Raw genomic sequence first — 16,165 nt, forward strand, 5'->3', positions numbered from 1 at the left:
GAGGGTTGGAGGATACCAGGAGAATATACCCCACAGAATTAACTAAGCATGGCTCATAGAGGCTCATAGAGACTGAGTGACAAACATGGAACCTGCATTGATCTGTGCTAGATTAAAGCTTTGTCCAGTCATCATCAGCGAGGCATCCTCTGTCAAAAGATGGGAGACAATGCTGTGATCCACAGTTAGACATCATGCAGAGAGAAGTCAAAATTGGAGGCCTTCATTGTGCTCTTCCCTGTGGGGATAGGGGAACCTTTCCCACAAGAGGGAAGAAAGATTATAGGAGTCAGAGTGGCTGGGGGGCACCAGAATAACATGCCCAGGTGAACCAAATCAGCAGGTTCATGTAGGCTCACATAGACTGAAACTGCAAGTAAGGAGCATTCATAGGGCTGTACTAGGTCATCAGCCTACATGTTACCGCTGTTAGGTTGGCATTTTCGTGAGAACAGATGTATCTCTGACTCTTTTCCCTGTTCATGGGATTCATACTCCTTTTGGGTTGCCTTGTCCAGGATCAATATGAGGGCTTTTGCCTTGTCCTGTTGTGTCTTGTTGTGTCATGGTTGGTTGGCAACTCTTGGAGGCCTACTGGGTTTTGAAGAGGAAGTAGGGGAGAAGCAGATCTTGAGGATAGGGGAGATGAGAGGACTGTGAGGAATGGAGGGAAGGAGTCAGGATGTATTGTATGAGAGAAGAATTATTTCCTTTTCAAAAACCTTTTCATTATAACTTATCCAGATTACATCCTGATTATTATCCCCTCACTTGTATATTCCCATTCTCACCCTCCCTCCCTCCTCCATGCTATTATCCTCCCCTAGACCTCCGACAGTAGAATCTACTTTAGATAAAAAAAATTTTTTGACTTAAAAAATTGGCGTCAAGGAAACAATTACATCAATTAAAAAACAGGAACCAATCTTTTAAAAAATGCTCAAAAGAGGAAATTCAAATTGTTTAGAAACATTTAAAGAAACATTTAAAATCTTCATCCATTAGGGAAATGCAAATCAAAACTACTTTGACATCTTATCTTAAATCTTGTTATAATGTCTGAGATGAATGACAAGTGACAATTCATGTTGGCTTCTTAATATTTAATTTTGGGTCATATAGACCGGTCATATTCAAAATTGACTATACAGAACTGACCATAAACAATTAAATATGTAGATTAAAGATAGAGGCTAATACATACAATGTCTTTTTCTAATACAAATATGATTATTTATATAGTATCATTTCATAATAACATTAAAGTGTAGCTATTTACATTTAAAGTATATTTAAAATATATTTTTAAAAATTAGAGAACATCATAAATTTGAAAGGTAGTGTGTACACACATTAGAATTTGGAAGAGTGTTAATGATTTAATTAAAGTACTTATATATGAAATTCTCATAAGTTAAAAAAAGAGACAACAAAGCTAAAAAATATCTTGATACCTCTAAGTCTAAAAAAAAGGTCCACGTGATGAGCATGCTATTAGTCAAAACAGAGACAGAACGTGGACAACAGCTAGAAAAAGTGACCCATGCGTGTTCTCAAGGCAGGTAAGAGGCAGGTAAGGAGAAACAGTGTGCTTAAAGTGAATGTTAAAATTGACCCCAATAATAAAGGGATGTGTTTGGTTGTTCCACCTTCTAATGTATTGTCTTCATGGATATACACACCATTATGATTCACAATACCATACCAATTTATGTCTAATGAGATAGTTTGTATATTTAGTCACAAGGGACATAGAAGCAGTAAGTCCTCTGATTTTACAACCTGACTCAAGAGGATTAGAAAGCTTGTTGAAGTGTGAGTTATATACTGTCATCCCTAAAGATTATTACCCATAATTTTTTCTGTTTTTTGTAAGTGTATATAACATACTATTAGGTGATGCTCTGTATCCATATGTTTGAATACACGTTCACTGCATTTACTCATATTTATCAGTAATAAAGAACACAGAAATCAGACATCTGCTTCAGAATTCTTTCTTCTGGGATTGACAGATGATCCAGAACAGCAACTCATCCTCTTTGGACTCTTCCTGTTCATGTACCTGGTCACAGTGCTGGGAAACATGATGATTATCTTGGCTATCAGCCTTGACTCCCACCTCCACACCCCCATGTACTTCTTCCTGTCCAACCTATCCTTCACTGACATCTGCTTCATCACCACCACAGTTCCCAAGATGCTGGTAAACATCCAGAGACAGAACAACAGCATCAGTTATACAGATTGCCTTACGCAGCTGTACTTTGTTATTTTTCTTGGTGGAATGGAAAATTTTCTTCTTGCAGCAATGGCTTATGATCGCTATGTGGCCATCTGCCACCCACTTAGATACACAGTCATTATGAATCCAAGCATGTGTATTCTGCTAACTTTGCTCTCCTTGTTCAGTAGCATAACAGATGCCCTGTTCCACAGTCTGCTGGTGTTGCGACTCTCCTTCTGTACATACCTGGAAATTCCCCAATTCTTCTGTGAACTTGCTCAGATAATCAAGCTGTCATGTTCTGATACCCTCATCAATAACATAGTATTATACCTCGCGTCCGTAATATTTGGTGGACTTTCATTTGGAGGCATTATTTTATCTTATACTCAAATTGTCTCCTCGATTTTGAAAAGGCCTTCAATGAGAAGCAGTTATAAAGCCCTTTCCACGTGTGGGTCTCATTTGTCAGTTGTTTTCCTGTTCTATGGCTCACTGTTTGGTGTCTATATCAGCTCTGCAGTGGCTGACTCTACAAGAAAGACAGCAGTGGCTTCAGTGCTGTACACTGTGGTCCCTCAGATGCTGAACCCCTTTGTGTATAGTCTGAGGAACAAAGACATGAAAGAAGCCTTGAGAAAAATATGTGGTAGCATTTTGTAACAATATATTTAAGCAAAGCTATCGTCACCTTTGAAACTACCTTGTATCTTAGCACATGATTAGGTGCTTTAGGATTATATTTAGTTAATACTTCTACCGCTACATTAAAATAGCCATATGTTGTAAATTCTGAAAACTCTTACTGGTCAATATTATCTTTGTTAGATAATACCCATCATTTAACTAGGCAATGATAGCAAATTTAATGAGATTCATGTTTTCAAAAGACATGTATGAATATCTTTTCAATTGGAAGACAATGAAATTATAGCAATAATAGATTATAACAAGCAATGCCATGTATTATTTCAAGGGCTTTCGAAGTAGGGTAGGTACTGGAAAGGAGGCTATGGCTTCCACTGTTCTTTCAAAATATGTCAGCTTCCATGGACTGATCCTTCTCTAATCAACAGTTCATGGAGGAACACTAAAGTATCACATCTAATAATAATGTCTTAGATATATTAATTTGCTAAGGTAATATGATGGAGTAGGGGTATGGCAGAATAAGTTGTAGAGGTATGGGCTGAATGCAGGTATCATTAAAAATATATTATAGACATGATTAATAAAAACTATTATTTTAATAATATTTTATTCTAATAGAAATGTGACTTTCCTTAAGTTTAGCTCTCATAGCATTTTTACTTTACTTTTCTTGATTGAATTTTCACTGACAATTTTTAAAAATATTATCATTTTGAAGTCCATAACTTTGTAGTAGACTAAAAAGTGTTACTTAAAATATAGCTATATATTATCCCAATAACAGGATGTTTTCCTGTCTGTGAAATTAAAAACTGCCTATTTGAAATAAGAGGATATATACAATATGAAACTCCTATGTATATCTGGATATTCTTGAGTATGATCATGGCTTTTCATAGGCAGGCATAAGTGTGATGGACTTTGAAATTGAGATACAGATGCACCAATATAAAATCTGGATTTCTGAAATTACTGTTGGATTCCTATTATTTTTTCATGTTATCCCACAGATCTATTTTCTAGGATTGATATATTTATTATCTCACATAGAATATTACTGTATGAATATGCATTTGGTCTCTAAATTTCAAACTCAGTAAAACAATTTTACAGTCTGTAGAATTCCCTTTGCCTCACAAATTGATTACATCTTAATGTTCTTCAGAATGTTCACTTATACTTACTGATCAGTGAATCAATGATATGTGCTGAAATTCTTATTGAAATAAAATTAGATACAATTTTTATTTGTTTTTTTTTTTTTTTTTTTTTTTTGGTTTTTCGACCCAGGGTTTCTCTGTGTAGCCTTGGCCATCATGGACTCGCTTTTGTAGACCAGGCTGGCCTCAAACTCACAGCGATCCGCCTGCCTCTGCCTCCTGAGTGCTGGGATTAAAGGCGTGTTTTATTAATTAAAATTATTTATTTATTCATTCACTTTATATCCTGAATACAGCTCCCTCCACCCTCTCCTCTTGTGTCCACCCTACCACCTTTCCTCCTCTTCTTTACTTCAAAAGATGGGAGCCCCACAACCCACATTTGCCCATCCAGTTGCATTAGGCCTAAGTGTATCATCTTCTACTGAGGCCAGACAAGGTAGCCCAACCAGGGCAAGTCATATAAAAGGAGGCCACAGAGTCCATGTCAGAGACAGCACCTCCTCCACTTGCTAAAGGACCCACATGAAGACAAATGCACCTATCAGTTTCATATGTATCAGGGGCATATGAGCAGACTGCGTATGCTTTTGGGTTGGTGCTTCTGTCTCTGTATGCCCCCTTGCACCTAGGACATGTAATTCTGTTGGTCTTCTTGTGGTGTTCTTGTCTCCTACTGGTCATTTTTTCCTTGTCCCCACTCTTCCACAAGACTCCTCAAGTTCAGCCTAATGTTTGGCCATGTGTCTCAACATCTGTTAGTTTGATTATATCTCTGTTTACTTTCTGTCTCCCTGACCTGTAGGTTGGTGAGAGTAGTAAGTTGAAATCTCCTACTATTATTGTGATAGGGATCAATGTGTTATTTAAGATTTAGTTTTTTTGTTCTACTTGTAGGTTTCTAGGACCCTCTGGATCTTTCTACTTTACTATTCTTCCATGCTTCTCTCATCTAGAGTCTCAATAGGATGTCTTCCCCTCTGTCCCAGTTTCCTGGTAAGTGAAGGCTTTCGTGGGACATGCCTCTTGGGCTAGTATGCAGATATAAGTGAGTCTTTCTGCTTCTGGGTTAACTCACTCATTATGATCATTTCTAGCTCAATCCATTTATCCACAAATTTCAGGAATTCCTTGTTTTTAATAGCTGAGTAGTATTCCATAGTGTATATGTACCACAGTTTCTTTATCCACTCTTCTGCTGAGGGACACTTAGGCTGTTTCCATGTTCTGGCTATTATGAATAAGACTGCTATGAACATGGTTGAGAGGTAATTCCCCTCAGGAACAGTCATAGGGGAGGGGAATAAGGGGAAAATGGGAAGGTGGGAAGAATGGGAGGATACAAGGGATGGGATAACCATTGAGATGTAACAAGAATAAATTAATTAAAAATTAAAAAATAATAAAAATATTACAGCCTAAGTGTCCCTCAGTAGAAGAGTGGATAAAGAAACTGTGGTACATATACACTATGGAATACTACTCAGCTATTAAAAACAAGGAATTCCCGAAATTTGTGGATAAATGGATTGAGCTAGAAATGATCATAATGAGTGAGTTAACCCAGAAGCAGAAAGAATCAAATGGTATATACTCACTTATATCTGCATACTAGCCCAAGGGGCATGTCCCACGAAAGCCTTCACTTACCAGGAAACTGGGACAGAGGGGAAGGCATCCTATTAGGACTCTAAATGAGAGACGCATGGGAGAACAGCAAAATAAAAGGATCCAGAGGGTCCTAGAAATCTACAAGTAGAACAATATGATAGGCAGATTTGGGCCCAGGGGTCCCGCTCAAACTAAGGCACCAGCCAAGGACAATACAGGAGGTAAACTTTAAACCCCTTCCCAGATCTAGCCAATGGTCAGAATATTCTCCACAGTTGAGTGGAGAGTGTGATACGACTTTCTCACATACTCTGGTGCCTCACATTTGACCATGTCCCCTGGAGGGGGAGACCTGGTGGCACTCAGAGGAAGGACAGCAAGTAGCCAAGAAGAGACTTGATACCCTATGAGAATATATAGGGGGACGTAATCCCCCTCAGGAACAGTCATAGGGGAGGGGAATAATGGGAAAATGGGGGGGGAGGAATGGGAGGATACAAGGGATGGGATAAACATTGAGATGTAACAAGAATAAATAAATAAAAAAAAAATAAATAAATAAATAAAAAAATAATAATAATAATAATAAAAAAAAGAAAAAAAATATTTAGTATTTTGGTGTTTTTTTTTTAAATGTAGGTTCTCTTGTATTTGGGGCATAGGTGTTCAAAATTGAGATGTCCTCTTGGTGGAATTTTTCTTTTATGAGTTTGAAGTATCATTTTCCAACTCCTTTGATACATTTTGGTGAAATTTTGTTTTATTAGCTATTACAATGGCTATTCCTGCTTGCTTCTGGGATCCATTTTCCTAGAAAACCTTCTTCCTGTCATTTACTCTTAGGTAATATCTATATTTGTTCCCGAGTTGTGCTTCTTGTATACAGCAGAATAATGGATCTTGTTTTCTCTTCTTATGTTAGCCTGTGTCATTTTATTGGGGAATTGAACCCATTGTTGTTGAGAGATATTAATGACCAATGATAGTTACTTCCTGTTATTTTGATGTTGGTGGTGGTGGTAGTATTTGTGTGCTTCTTCTTTTGCTTTTGATGCAGTGAAGTTATTTATTTTCTGTGTTTTCTTTGGGGACGTTAACTTCTTTTGGTTCAAGTTTTCCTTCTAATATCTTCTACAGGGCTGAATTTGTTCATAGATATTGTTTGAGTGTGATTTTGTCATGGGATATCTTAGTTTCCCCATCTTTAATGATAAAAGTTTTGCTGGGTTTAGTAATCTGGCTTGACATCTGTGGTCTCTTGCTGTCTGCAAGAACTCTACCCTGACCCTTCTGGATGTAATGTCAGAGTCATTTTAATTTGCATTTCTCTGATGACTAACAACACTTCTTTAAGTGCTTCTCAACCATTGGAGATTCCTCTGTTGTGATTTGACTGTGAAGCTCTGTACCTCATTTTTCCTTCTACTGTTTGGTTTGTTGGTGTGTACTTTATTGAGTTCTTTATGTATTTTGTATATTATCCCTTTGTCATATATAGCGTTGGTGAAGATTTCCCCAATCTGTAGACTGCCATTTTGTACTATTAACAGTATCTTCATCCCTGATTAGAGGTTATACTATCGAACAATAGTAATAAAAACTGCATCGTACTAGCATGGAAATGGACAAGTTGAATGTTGTAATTGAATCAATTATCCAGAAATAAACCCATACAACTACAAACAATTAATTTTTGAAAAAGGGAGCCAAATGAATACAATGGAAAAAATAAAGCAACTCAACGGATTGTGCTGGATGTCTACATGTAGAAAAATGTAATAGAAAAAAATCATAAATAAATAAATAAATAAATAAGTAAGAAAAATGCAATAGATCCACATTCATTACCCTGCATGAAATTCAAATCCAAATGGATCAAAGACCTCTTTATAAACTGAGGCACCTTAAATCTATTAGAAGATAAAGTAAGAAAAAGCCTTGGTCTAATTGGCATAGAAGACAGCTTTCTTAACAAATATCAACAGCTCAAGCTTTATGATGAATAATTAATAAATGGGACCTCTTGAACCTGCATTTCTATTAAGAAGTTGAGAAGTTTTGCTATTGATCAATTGATTATCTCTTATGATATGTTTGTGATATGCAGTAAAATTGAACATCTTTTATTTTAACATTGTGTGTGTATGTGTGTGTGTGTGTGTGTGTGTGTGGTGTTTTCTCAAGCAAGGAAGTGCCTTACAGTGGTTTTCATCCAGGTTGCCAACTAATTCTTAGAAGAATATTTTGGTGTATGTATTGAACAATTTTTAAAATTCACTCTAATATTTTATTAAACTGTTTTCTGAACAATGGAATTTTTCTATATTTCCATGATCTAATTCATTTGACTCACTAATACTGTATAAACCAAAACCCTACATTTTTGTTTAAGTTTTAAATCATCCAAGTGTTGGTTATAAAGTATTTTATCATTAATTCTTCATACTTGTGATCACGTAAGAAATGTTATTTGATCACCTCTCAAGTAACTACCATCTTTATAGAGAAGACTGAGATTCCACATCTCTCATCACTGAATAGCTTTTTACCTAAATATATAACTTTGTGAGATGTCTCCCATCCATATTGTCATGTCAGCTAGTGTTGTTATACAGGTCTTGCATCTGTGGAGTCATGCAGCTAGTATTTTCCTGAAGATCAGTTCTAAATACGTACACATGTGAATAACACTAAAATAACTCAACAGGTTGTTATTTGGATTCTATGTATATGTTAGTATATGTATGTATCTGTGTGTTTACATATATATGTTTGTATATGTTCAAGAATGTATACATGTGACAAAATGATTAAATAAAAATTGTGAGATAATTTAGTAACATGAAAGGAGTTGGAGAAAAGATGTGGAATAGATATATAGATATAGCACTCATGCATGGGATTCTTTAACATATATTTAAAATGTAAATTTTTAAAAGTCATCTTAAGATAACTAGTTTTACATGAAAATATGTTTTAGTATTGTTTTGGGGAGTGTAAAAATTTATTATACATACAACAATATTACCACTAATGACTGCAGACAGGGAAGGTTACAATGACACTAATTAGAATATGGCTAACTCTTTGGAAGGTGAAAAGTACCTAGGTTATTGGGGTAAAGATTAAAACTGAATTGTCACTTACATGTTATGTGAATGGTTAGTAAGTAGTGTTCTAGAAAATTAATATAGAGACAGTTTATCCATCACCAGCTAGGTCCCCAAGTATTGAACAGAGAGACTAAAAATTATTTAAATATCCTGAGCAGAGTACATCGGCATTAAATTCTAATCTAATGCCCTAGGCTAATATAACTTCCTCCCAGCTAAAATCTCTATAATATTTGCATTTAGGTTCTTTGTCTGTTTTGGTTCCTTTCTCCTCACGCCCCTGGACCTATCATCCTCATGGTTGAAGTCTTCTTTTCCATTTTTCCTCCCCTTGCTAGAAACTGATGTCCCATCATATTTTCTCTTATGGTAAAGCAGAAAACAAATGGTGTTAATGGTATTGATTCATTCATTTTAAATATTTATTTACCAGTATCTATTTTGCCATTTATTCAAATTCTTCATTTGTTTTGCATTAATATGGATTGACAAGATGGAAAAAACTTAATGTGAAATCATTGTACTTTATTTAACTGTGGGTTTTGTTGATTTTTTATTGATTTTTTTTTAATTTGTTCACTTTACATCCTAATTGTAACCCCTTCCCTCATTGCCTCTAGGTCCTACCCTCCCTCCTTCATAAGCCTGCCCTCCCTCCCCTAGTCCTCAGAAAGGGGGAGACACGTCAGAAATAGTCCCTATTCCCCATAATTTGGAACCTACAAGGAGACTGTGCTGCCTATCTAATTCATCTGAGCAGAGGGTCCAGGTCTTCACCATGCATGGTTTTTCTTGGTACATCAGTCTCTGCAGCAGTCCACTTCCCCACCCAGAATTCTTGACTCTATTGGTCTCCTTGTGGAGCTTCTGACCTCTCCAGACCCTTCTATTCCCCAACTCTTCCCTAAGACTACATGTTTTCCACGCTGAAGTTCAGCTATAAGTCTAAGCATCTGCTTGGATTTCCTGCTGGGTGGAGTCTTTCAGAGGATCTTTATTTAATATACAGATATATGGATATAGAGACACAAATAGATAGATGATAGATAGATAGATAGATAGATAGATAAGGAAAAAACAAAAATATCATGTCAAAGTTTGACAAGAAAAACCAAAGGAAGGAAAGGATCCCAAGAAAAGACAAAAGAGGTAGAGAACCATTCTTTTCATATTCAGGAGTATCATATAAACACTAAACTAGGAGCCATGATAATATACAGGGAGCATGATGCAGCTCTTTGCAAGCCCTGTACATACTCCTTTAGTCTTTGCAAAGTCATATGAGCATTGGTCATCTTAATTTAAAGGGCCTTGTTTTATAAGTGTGCTCCATCCTGCCTGACACTTGAACATTTTCAATCTCCTCTTCCTTTTGGATCCCTGAACTCTGAGTGGAGGAATTTGGTGGATACATGCCATTCTGATAGACTTCTGCACTAAAGGCATTGTTACAGCCATTTTTCCCTTTGGAAACTTGTAATGGCTCCTTCTATTTCACTAGGGAAATATATGTATGTCTATATTGCTCATGTTATCTTAATCTAACTTTGGTAATGGGTATGTATTGAGAAGGTTAACCATTTCTTTTAGATTTTCTGATTTGTTGAAGTATGTCTATGATTCTCTGGATTTTCATATTCTTTAATATGCCCCCCTTTTTGTTTCTAATATTGTTGACTTGGATATTCTTTCCTCACCTTTTAATTATTTTGGACAAAGATGTGTTTATCTTATTGTTTTTCTCACAGAACCAAGTCTTTGTACACAGATTCATTGTATTTTTTTCTCAATTTTAATGATTTCAGCCATGTGTTTGATTGTTTCACACCATCTGTCTATACTTTTGGGTATTATTAATTTGTTTTTATTAAAGATTTCAGTGGGGTTCTAAAGTTGCTCATATGACACCCTTTCAATTTTTTACATAGTATCTTAATGCTATGAAATTTCCTATTTAAAAAACCTTCTTTGTGTCCCCTAAGTTTGAATTTGTTGTATATTTCTTTTTATTCAATTCTAGAAAGTTTTTACTGTTTTTCTGTGCAAGGAATCTGACCGGGCTCCAGATGAAAGTAGTCTTGGGGGGCTTTGCACTATTGAGGGACCTCTGATACCCAGCTGAACGAAGCATCTGGGATAGACAAAGAGGAGTCATTTTGGCCCAGGGATTAAGGACTGGACCTGAGACACCAGCTGGGCTATGTACTACAAATCAACCACCATCAATGGGAAGAGAGACCAGGGGTTTGGGACAACTGAGAGGGGTCAGCAGGCAGAGAGATCACAGAGAAAGCTGAAAGGTCCACCATGAGTGGTGGTGATGATTGCTCATATCAGGGAGAGAATCTGCCAATAGAACCAGAGACACTAAAGGATTTGCCCCAGGGAAATGATACCTGGAAGGGTTTCTTGTTCTCCTTAACCTCCTTTCCCTCTTGTTTAGGATAGTTGCATTGTAGGAAAGATATCTTTCTTTAATAAATTCATCTGACAAAGGTCTAATATCCAAAATATATAAAGAACTCAAGAAATTAAACACCACCAAACCAAATAACCCAATTGAGAAATGGGGCTTGGAACTAAACAGAGAATTCTCAACAGAGGAGTATCAAATGGCTGAGAAACACTTAAAGAAATGCTCAACCTCCTTAGTCATCAGGGAAATGCAAATCATAACAACTCTGAGATTCCATCTTACACCCATCAGAATGGCTAGGATCAAAAATTCAAGGGACACCACATGCTGGCGAGGATGTGGGGAGAGAGGAACACTCCTTCATTGCTGGTGGGAATGCAAACTAGTACAGCCACTTTGGAAATCTATCTGATGCTATCTCAGAAAACTGGGACTAGGGCTTCCTCAAGACCCAGCTATTCCACTCCTTGGAATATACCCAGAAGATGCTCCAGCACACAACAAGAAATTTTGTTCAACCATGTTCATAGCAGCCTTATTCATAATAGTCAGAACATGGAAACAGCCTAAGTGTCCATCAGTAGAAAAATCGATAAAGAAACTGTGGTACATATACACTATGGAATACTACTCAGCTATTCAAAACAAGGAATTCCCCAAAATTTGTGGATAAATGGATTGAGCTAGAAATGATCATAATGAGTGAGTTAACCCAGAAGCAGAAAGACTCAAATGGTATATGCTCACTTATATCTGCATACTAGCCCAAGGGGCATGTCCCACGAAAGCCTTCACTTACCAGGAAACTGGGACAGAGGGGAGGACATCCTACTGGGACTCTAGATGAGAGAAGCATAGGAGAATAGCAAAGTAGAAGGATCCAGAGGGGCCTAGAAACCTACAAGTAGAACATTATGATAGGCAGATTTGGGCCCAGGGGTGCCGCTCAATCTAAGGCACCAGCCAAGGACAATACAGGTGGTAAACTTTAAACCCCTACCCAGATCTAGCCAATGGTCAGAACATTTCCACAGTTGAGTGGAGAGTGGGATATGACTTTCTCACGTACTCTGGTGCCTCACATTTGACCATGTCCCCTGGAGGGGGAGACCTGGTGGCACTCAGAGGAAGGACAGCAGGTTGCCAAGAAGAGACTTGATACCCTATGAGCATATACAGCATATCCCCCTCAGGAACAGTCACAGGGGAGGGGAATAAGGGGAAAATGGGAGGGAGGGAAGAATGGGAGGATACAGGGATGGGATAAACATTGAGATGTAACAAGAATAAATTAATAGAAAAAATTTTTAAAGTAAATAAATTCATAATAAATTCTAATTGTTAAGGAACTAGAGGCAACAAGTGGCACTCAGTGTGGGGCCTGATGGGTTCTGTAATTTCTAATGGTATGAGGGAAGATTGACACTGTGAAGGTATAGAAATGCTATTTCAAAATATCAGCAAAATTGCAACTGCTGTTGCAAAACTTGTTCCCACTCTAAACTTAGAGGGAATTTTATGTTTCTTCTTTGTCCTTTTATTGTATTTCATTCTTAGAAGGATTAGAAAAAGGCTGATTAAATAGGAAAACCAGAAGTGTCAATAAGTTCTATCATTTTGGAAAAGATTGCAGATTTGACTGAAGAGGTGGGGAGAATGAGGGAAAATATGAAGGGATGGGAAAGCAAAAGGCATATTCGGTAAAAAGAGAGTGAAGAAAAAGAGAGAGTAGTGGAAGAAGAAAGCCAGCAAAAACAGGAAGAGTCAATAAGTTCTATCCTTTTGGAAAGAATTCCAGACCTGACTAAACAGATGGACAAAGTGCAAAAGAAAATTGAAAGGCTGGAAAGGCAGACACTGCCTTTGGTAAAAAGGTGTGAAGAAAGGCAGAAACTCCAGGAACGGGAAAGTAGACAAACAAAAAGGTCTTTGGAGGAAAATATTCCAATGAAGGAACCCTCCAAAGTCACTTAGACAACTTCAGCTTTTCCAGTTAGTTTAAGACAAGTGCCTGCTCAAAATGATGCTGGGGGTTATGATGAAATGGCATGGTGCCCAATAGATATGCTGGATTTAAAAGATTTTAAGGAATCTATCATCAGATATAGGATGCAATCCACTTTCATTAGACAAATGCTGAATAATTGGGCCATGCAGCATAGACTTGTTCCCCAAGATTGGAAAAGTGTGATTTCTGCAGTACTAGAAACAGCACAACAATTACAATGGTTGTCATGTTTGTGAATTGAGGTCATGAGAATAGAACAAGAGAATATGAGAAAGGAAATCAGTATTGATAAAGATCAGTTGCTTAGTAAAGGGCGATATACTGAGTTAGAAGAACAAATTCAATTTGAAGAAAGAGTAATTGAACAGTGTTGTGCTGCAGTGTTAGGACTAGGGAGCTGGTAGAAGAGCACTGTAAGTTAACCATTAAATTTTTAAGGTATTTCAAGGGTCTAGGGAAGACTTTACAGAAGTTTTACAGAGATTAGGACCCACTATGGGTAAAGTTATAGCAAATTCTGAGATGAAACAGGCACTGAAACTAATCATGACATATGAAAATGCAAATCATGAATGTAAAAGGGCAATTAGACCATTAAAGGAAAGGGCATCTCCATTAGGTGAATGTGTTAAAAAAGATAGTTAATGTTAACTGTCAAGAGTATCAAAACAATGTTGTAGGACAAGCTATAGCCTGAGGTCCCAGATATCATAACACACAATGCTTTAATTGTGGTAAAATTGAGGATGTACAAAGAAACTGTAGAGATGAAGGTTCCAGACCTCAGAATAACTAGGGCAATAACCTGGAAGAAAATGTATGTTGTGGGAGAGGACAAGGAACATCTAGCCATGATGGTAATGAAGTGCCAATATTTCCAAGGTATGGTAGCTGCTGTAGGAAAGGAAAACATTAGTCTAGGGATTGTCATTCTAAAGAGATGTAATAGGAAATATATTGACAACAGAAAATGACAGAAGAGGCCCATCAGCTCGGGGCCCCACCAACAATACAAACCAGATTTCCCTGGCCAGCCCAGAGGTAATAGACCCACAGGAAAATGGGAATTCAGTATTAGTGACCTAAAACATGCTACTGAACGCAGTACAGCCTTGGACCTGGCTTCAGATATGTTTCTTACACTATCTCCACAGGTTGAATGCTACAAATTAAGTACTAGTATTTTTAGTCCTTTGCCTGCAGGCACAGTAGGAATAGTTCTAGGAAGAAGTAGACTGACTTCTTATGGTCTTATTTTGCATCCTGGTATAATAGATAGGGATTGTAATGAGGAAATAAAAGTAATGACATGAGTAAAGAAGGAGATGCAAATTAATGCTGGGGATAGAATTGCTCAACTATTACTGTTTCCTTACATTAAGGACAAAGCCTCTCCACTGGAGAGTACAGGTGCATTCGGACGTACAGGGACACATGTGTTCTGGCAAACAATGGTTAATGATCAGAGACCTAAATTAATTACACAAATGAATGGTGTTAAAATAGAAGGATTGGTTGACACAGAAGCAGATGTCTCAATCATGTCTCAAAAGTTTTGGAAACCAAATTGTCCACTGCAGATGGTTTATACAGAAATAATAGGAATTAGTAAATTATCTCAAATAAAACATAGGGTTCATTGGCTTAAGTGTGTAGGACCAGCAGGGAAGACAGGGAAGCTGAGACCCTATATGGCTGACATACCTATAAATCTATGGGGAAGAGATCTCTTATAATGCAGATTAATATTCATGCAATTATACTGGTAAATAATGTTGAAACTAGGGGTGAAATTGTATGTGCTTCTGGGAAGGATATTAATACAAGTAATCAGGAGTGACTACAAGCTATGCCCATTGTACAAACTCAGAACTTCTCAGGTATAGAGTGTCCAAATTTATAAGAGGGGCCACTGCTAAGGTACCAACAGCCTTTCCCATAAGATGGGTTTCAAGCAGACCTATATGGCATGAGTAGTGGCCCTTAACAAAATAAAAATTACAGTCACTTGACTATTTAGTAAAAGAGGAGCTGGAGGCTCAGCATATAGAAGAATCTTCTAGGCCCTGGAATTCCCCTGTGTTTGGGATAAAAAAGAAGTCAGACAGCTGGAGGATAATAATGGATTTGCGAGCAGTAAATAGAGTAATTCAACCAATGGGTGTGGGACAGGCTATAATTCCTTTACCTTCCTTATTACCCAAGTCTTGGCCTATAATAGTAATAGACTTAAAAGGTTGTTTTTTCATAATACCTTTGCATGAGAAGGATAGGGAATATTTGCTTTCTCAGTGCTTACTCTGAACAGTAGCCATTGGAAGGTACTTCCACAGGGAATGCTGAATAGCCCAACCTTATGCCAATATTTTGTGCAACAACCGTTATAAATAATCCGTAAGTAGTTTCCTCAATCTATCATTTACCATTACATGGATGATATTTTGTTGGCCAATTCTGATACTACGATTTTAGAAAAAAATGTTTAAGTAAACACAAAGAATTCTGCCAAGCTGGGGATTACAGATTGCTATAAAAAATACAAAGAGGAGATTCAATTACCTACTTAGGCTATAAAAGAACTGAACAAAACATTCGACCACAAAAGGTATAGAGCTGTAGAGATCAATTACAAACTCTTAATGCCTTTCAAAAACTAATGAGAGATATTAATAGGTTAAGGCCTACAGTGGGACTAGCTATCTATGAGTTAAGTAACTTGTTTCAGACATTACAACGGGATTCAGATTTAAACAGTCCAAGGTGTCTAACAGCTGAAGCAGAAAAGGAGTTAATTCTAGTAGAACATAAACTGCAAAAGGAATATGTGAATAGAATTGATTCTAAACTTGGTTGCATTCTTCTTATTTTGCCTTCAAAACATGCTTCTACTGGGCTTCTTATGCAAAGGGAAGACAGAATCATAGAATGGATATTCCTAGCAAATAAACAAAGCAAAAAAATTGAAAGCATACATAGAAA

General features: G+C 37.0%; 1 protein-coding gene across 1 annotated transcript; it reads left to right on the forward strand.

Annotated features, from left to right (window-relative positions):
* Positions 1 to 1,924: 1,924 nt before the first annotated feature.
* LOC127198739 (olfactory receptor 7G2-like) lies at positions 1,925 to 2,890 on the forward strand (the record flags this gene model as incomplete). Its single annotated transcript, XM_051156784.1, has 1 exon — positions 1,925 to 2,890. A coding segment is annotated over one exon (966 nt), but the record flags the coding sequence as incomplete, so codon positions are not given.
* Between the last annotated feature and the right edge of the window lie 13,275 nt (positions 2,891 to 16,165).

The sequence above is a fragment of the Acomys russatus genome, chromosome 14 (genome assembly GCF_903995435.1).
Source record: "Acomys russatus chromosome 14, mAcoRus1.1, whole genome shotgun sequence".
Classification (NCBI taxonomy): Eukaryota; Metazoa; Chordata; class Mammalia; order Rodentia; family Muridae; genus Acomys; species Acomys russatus.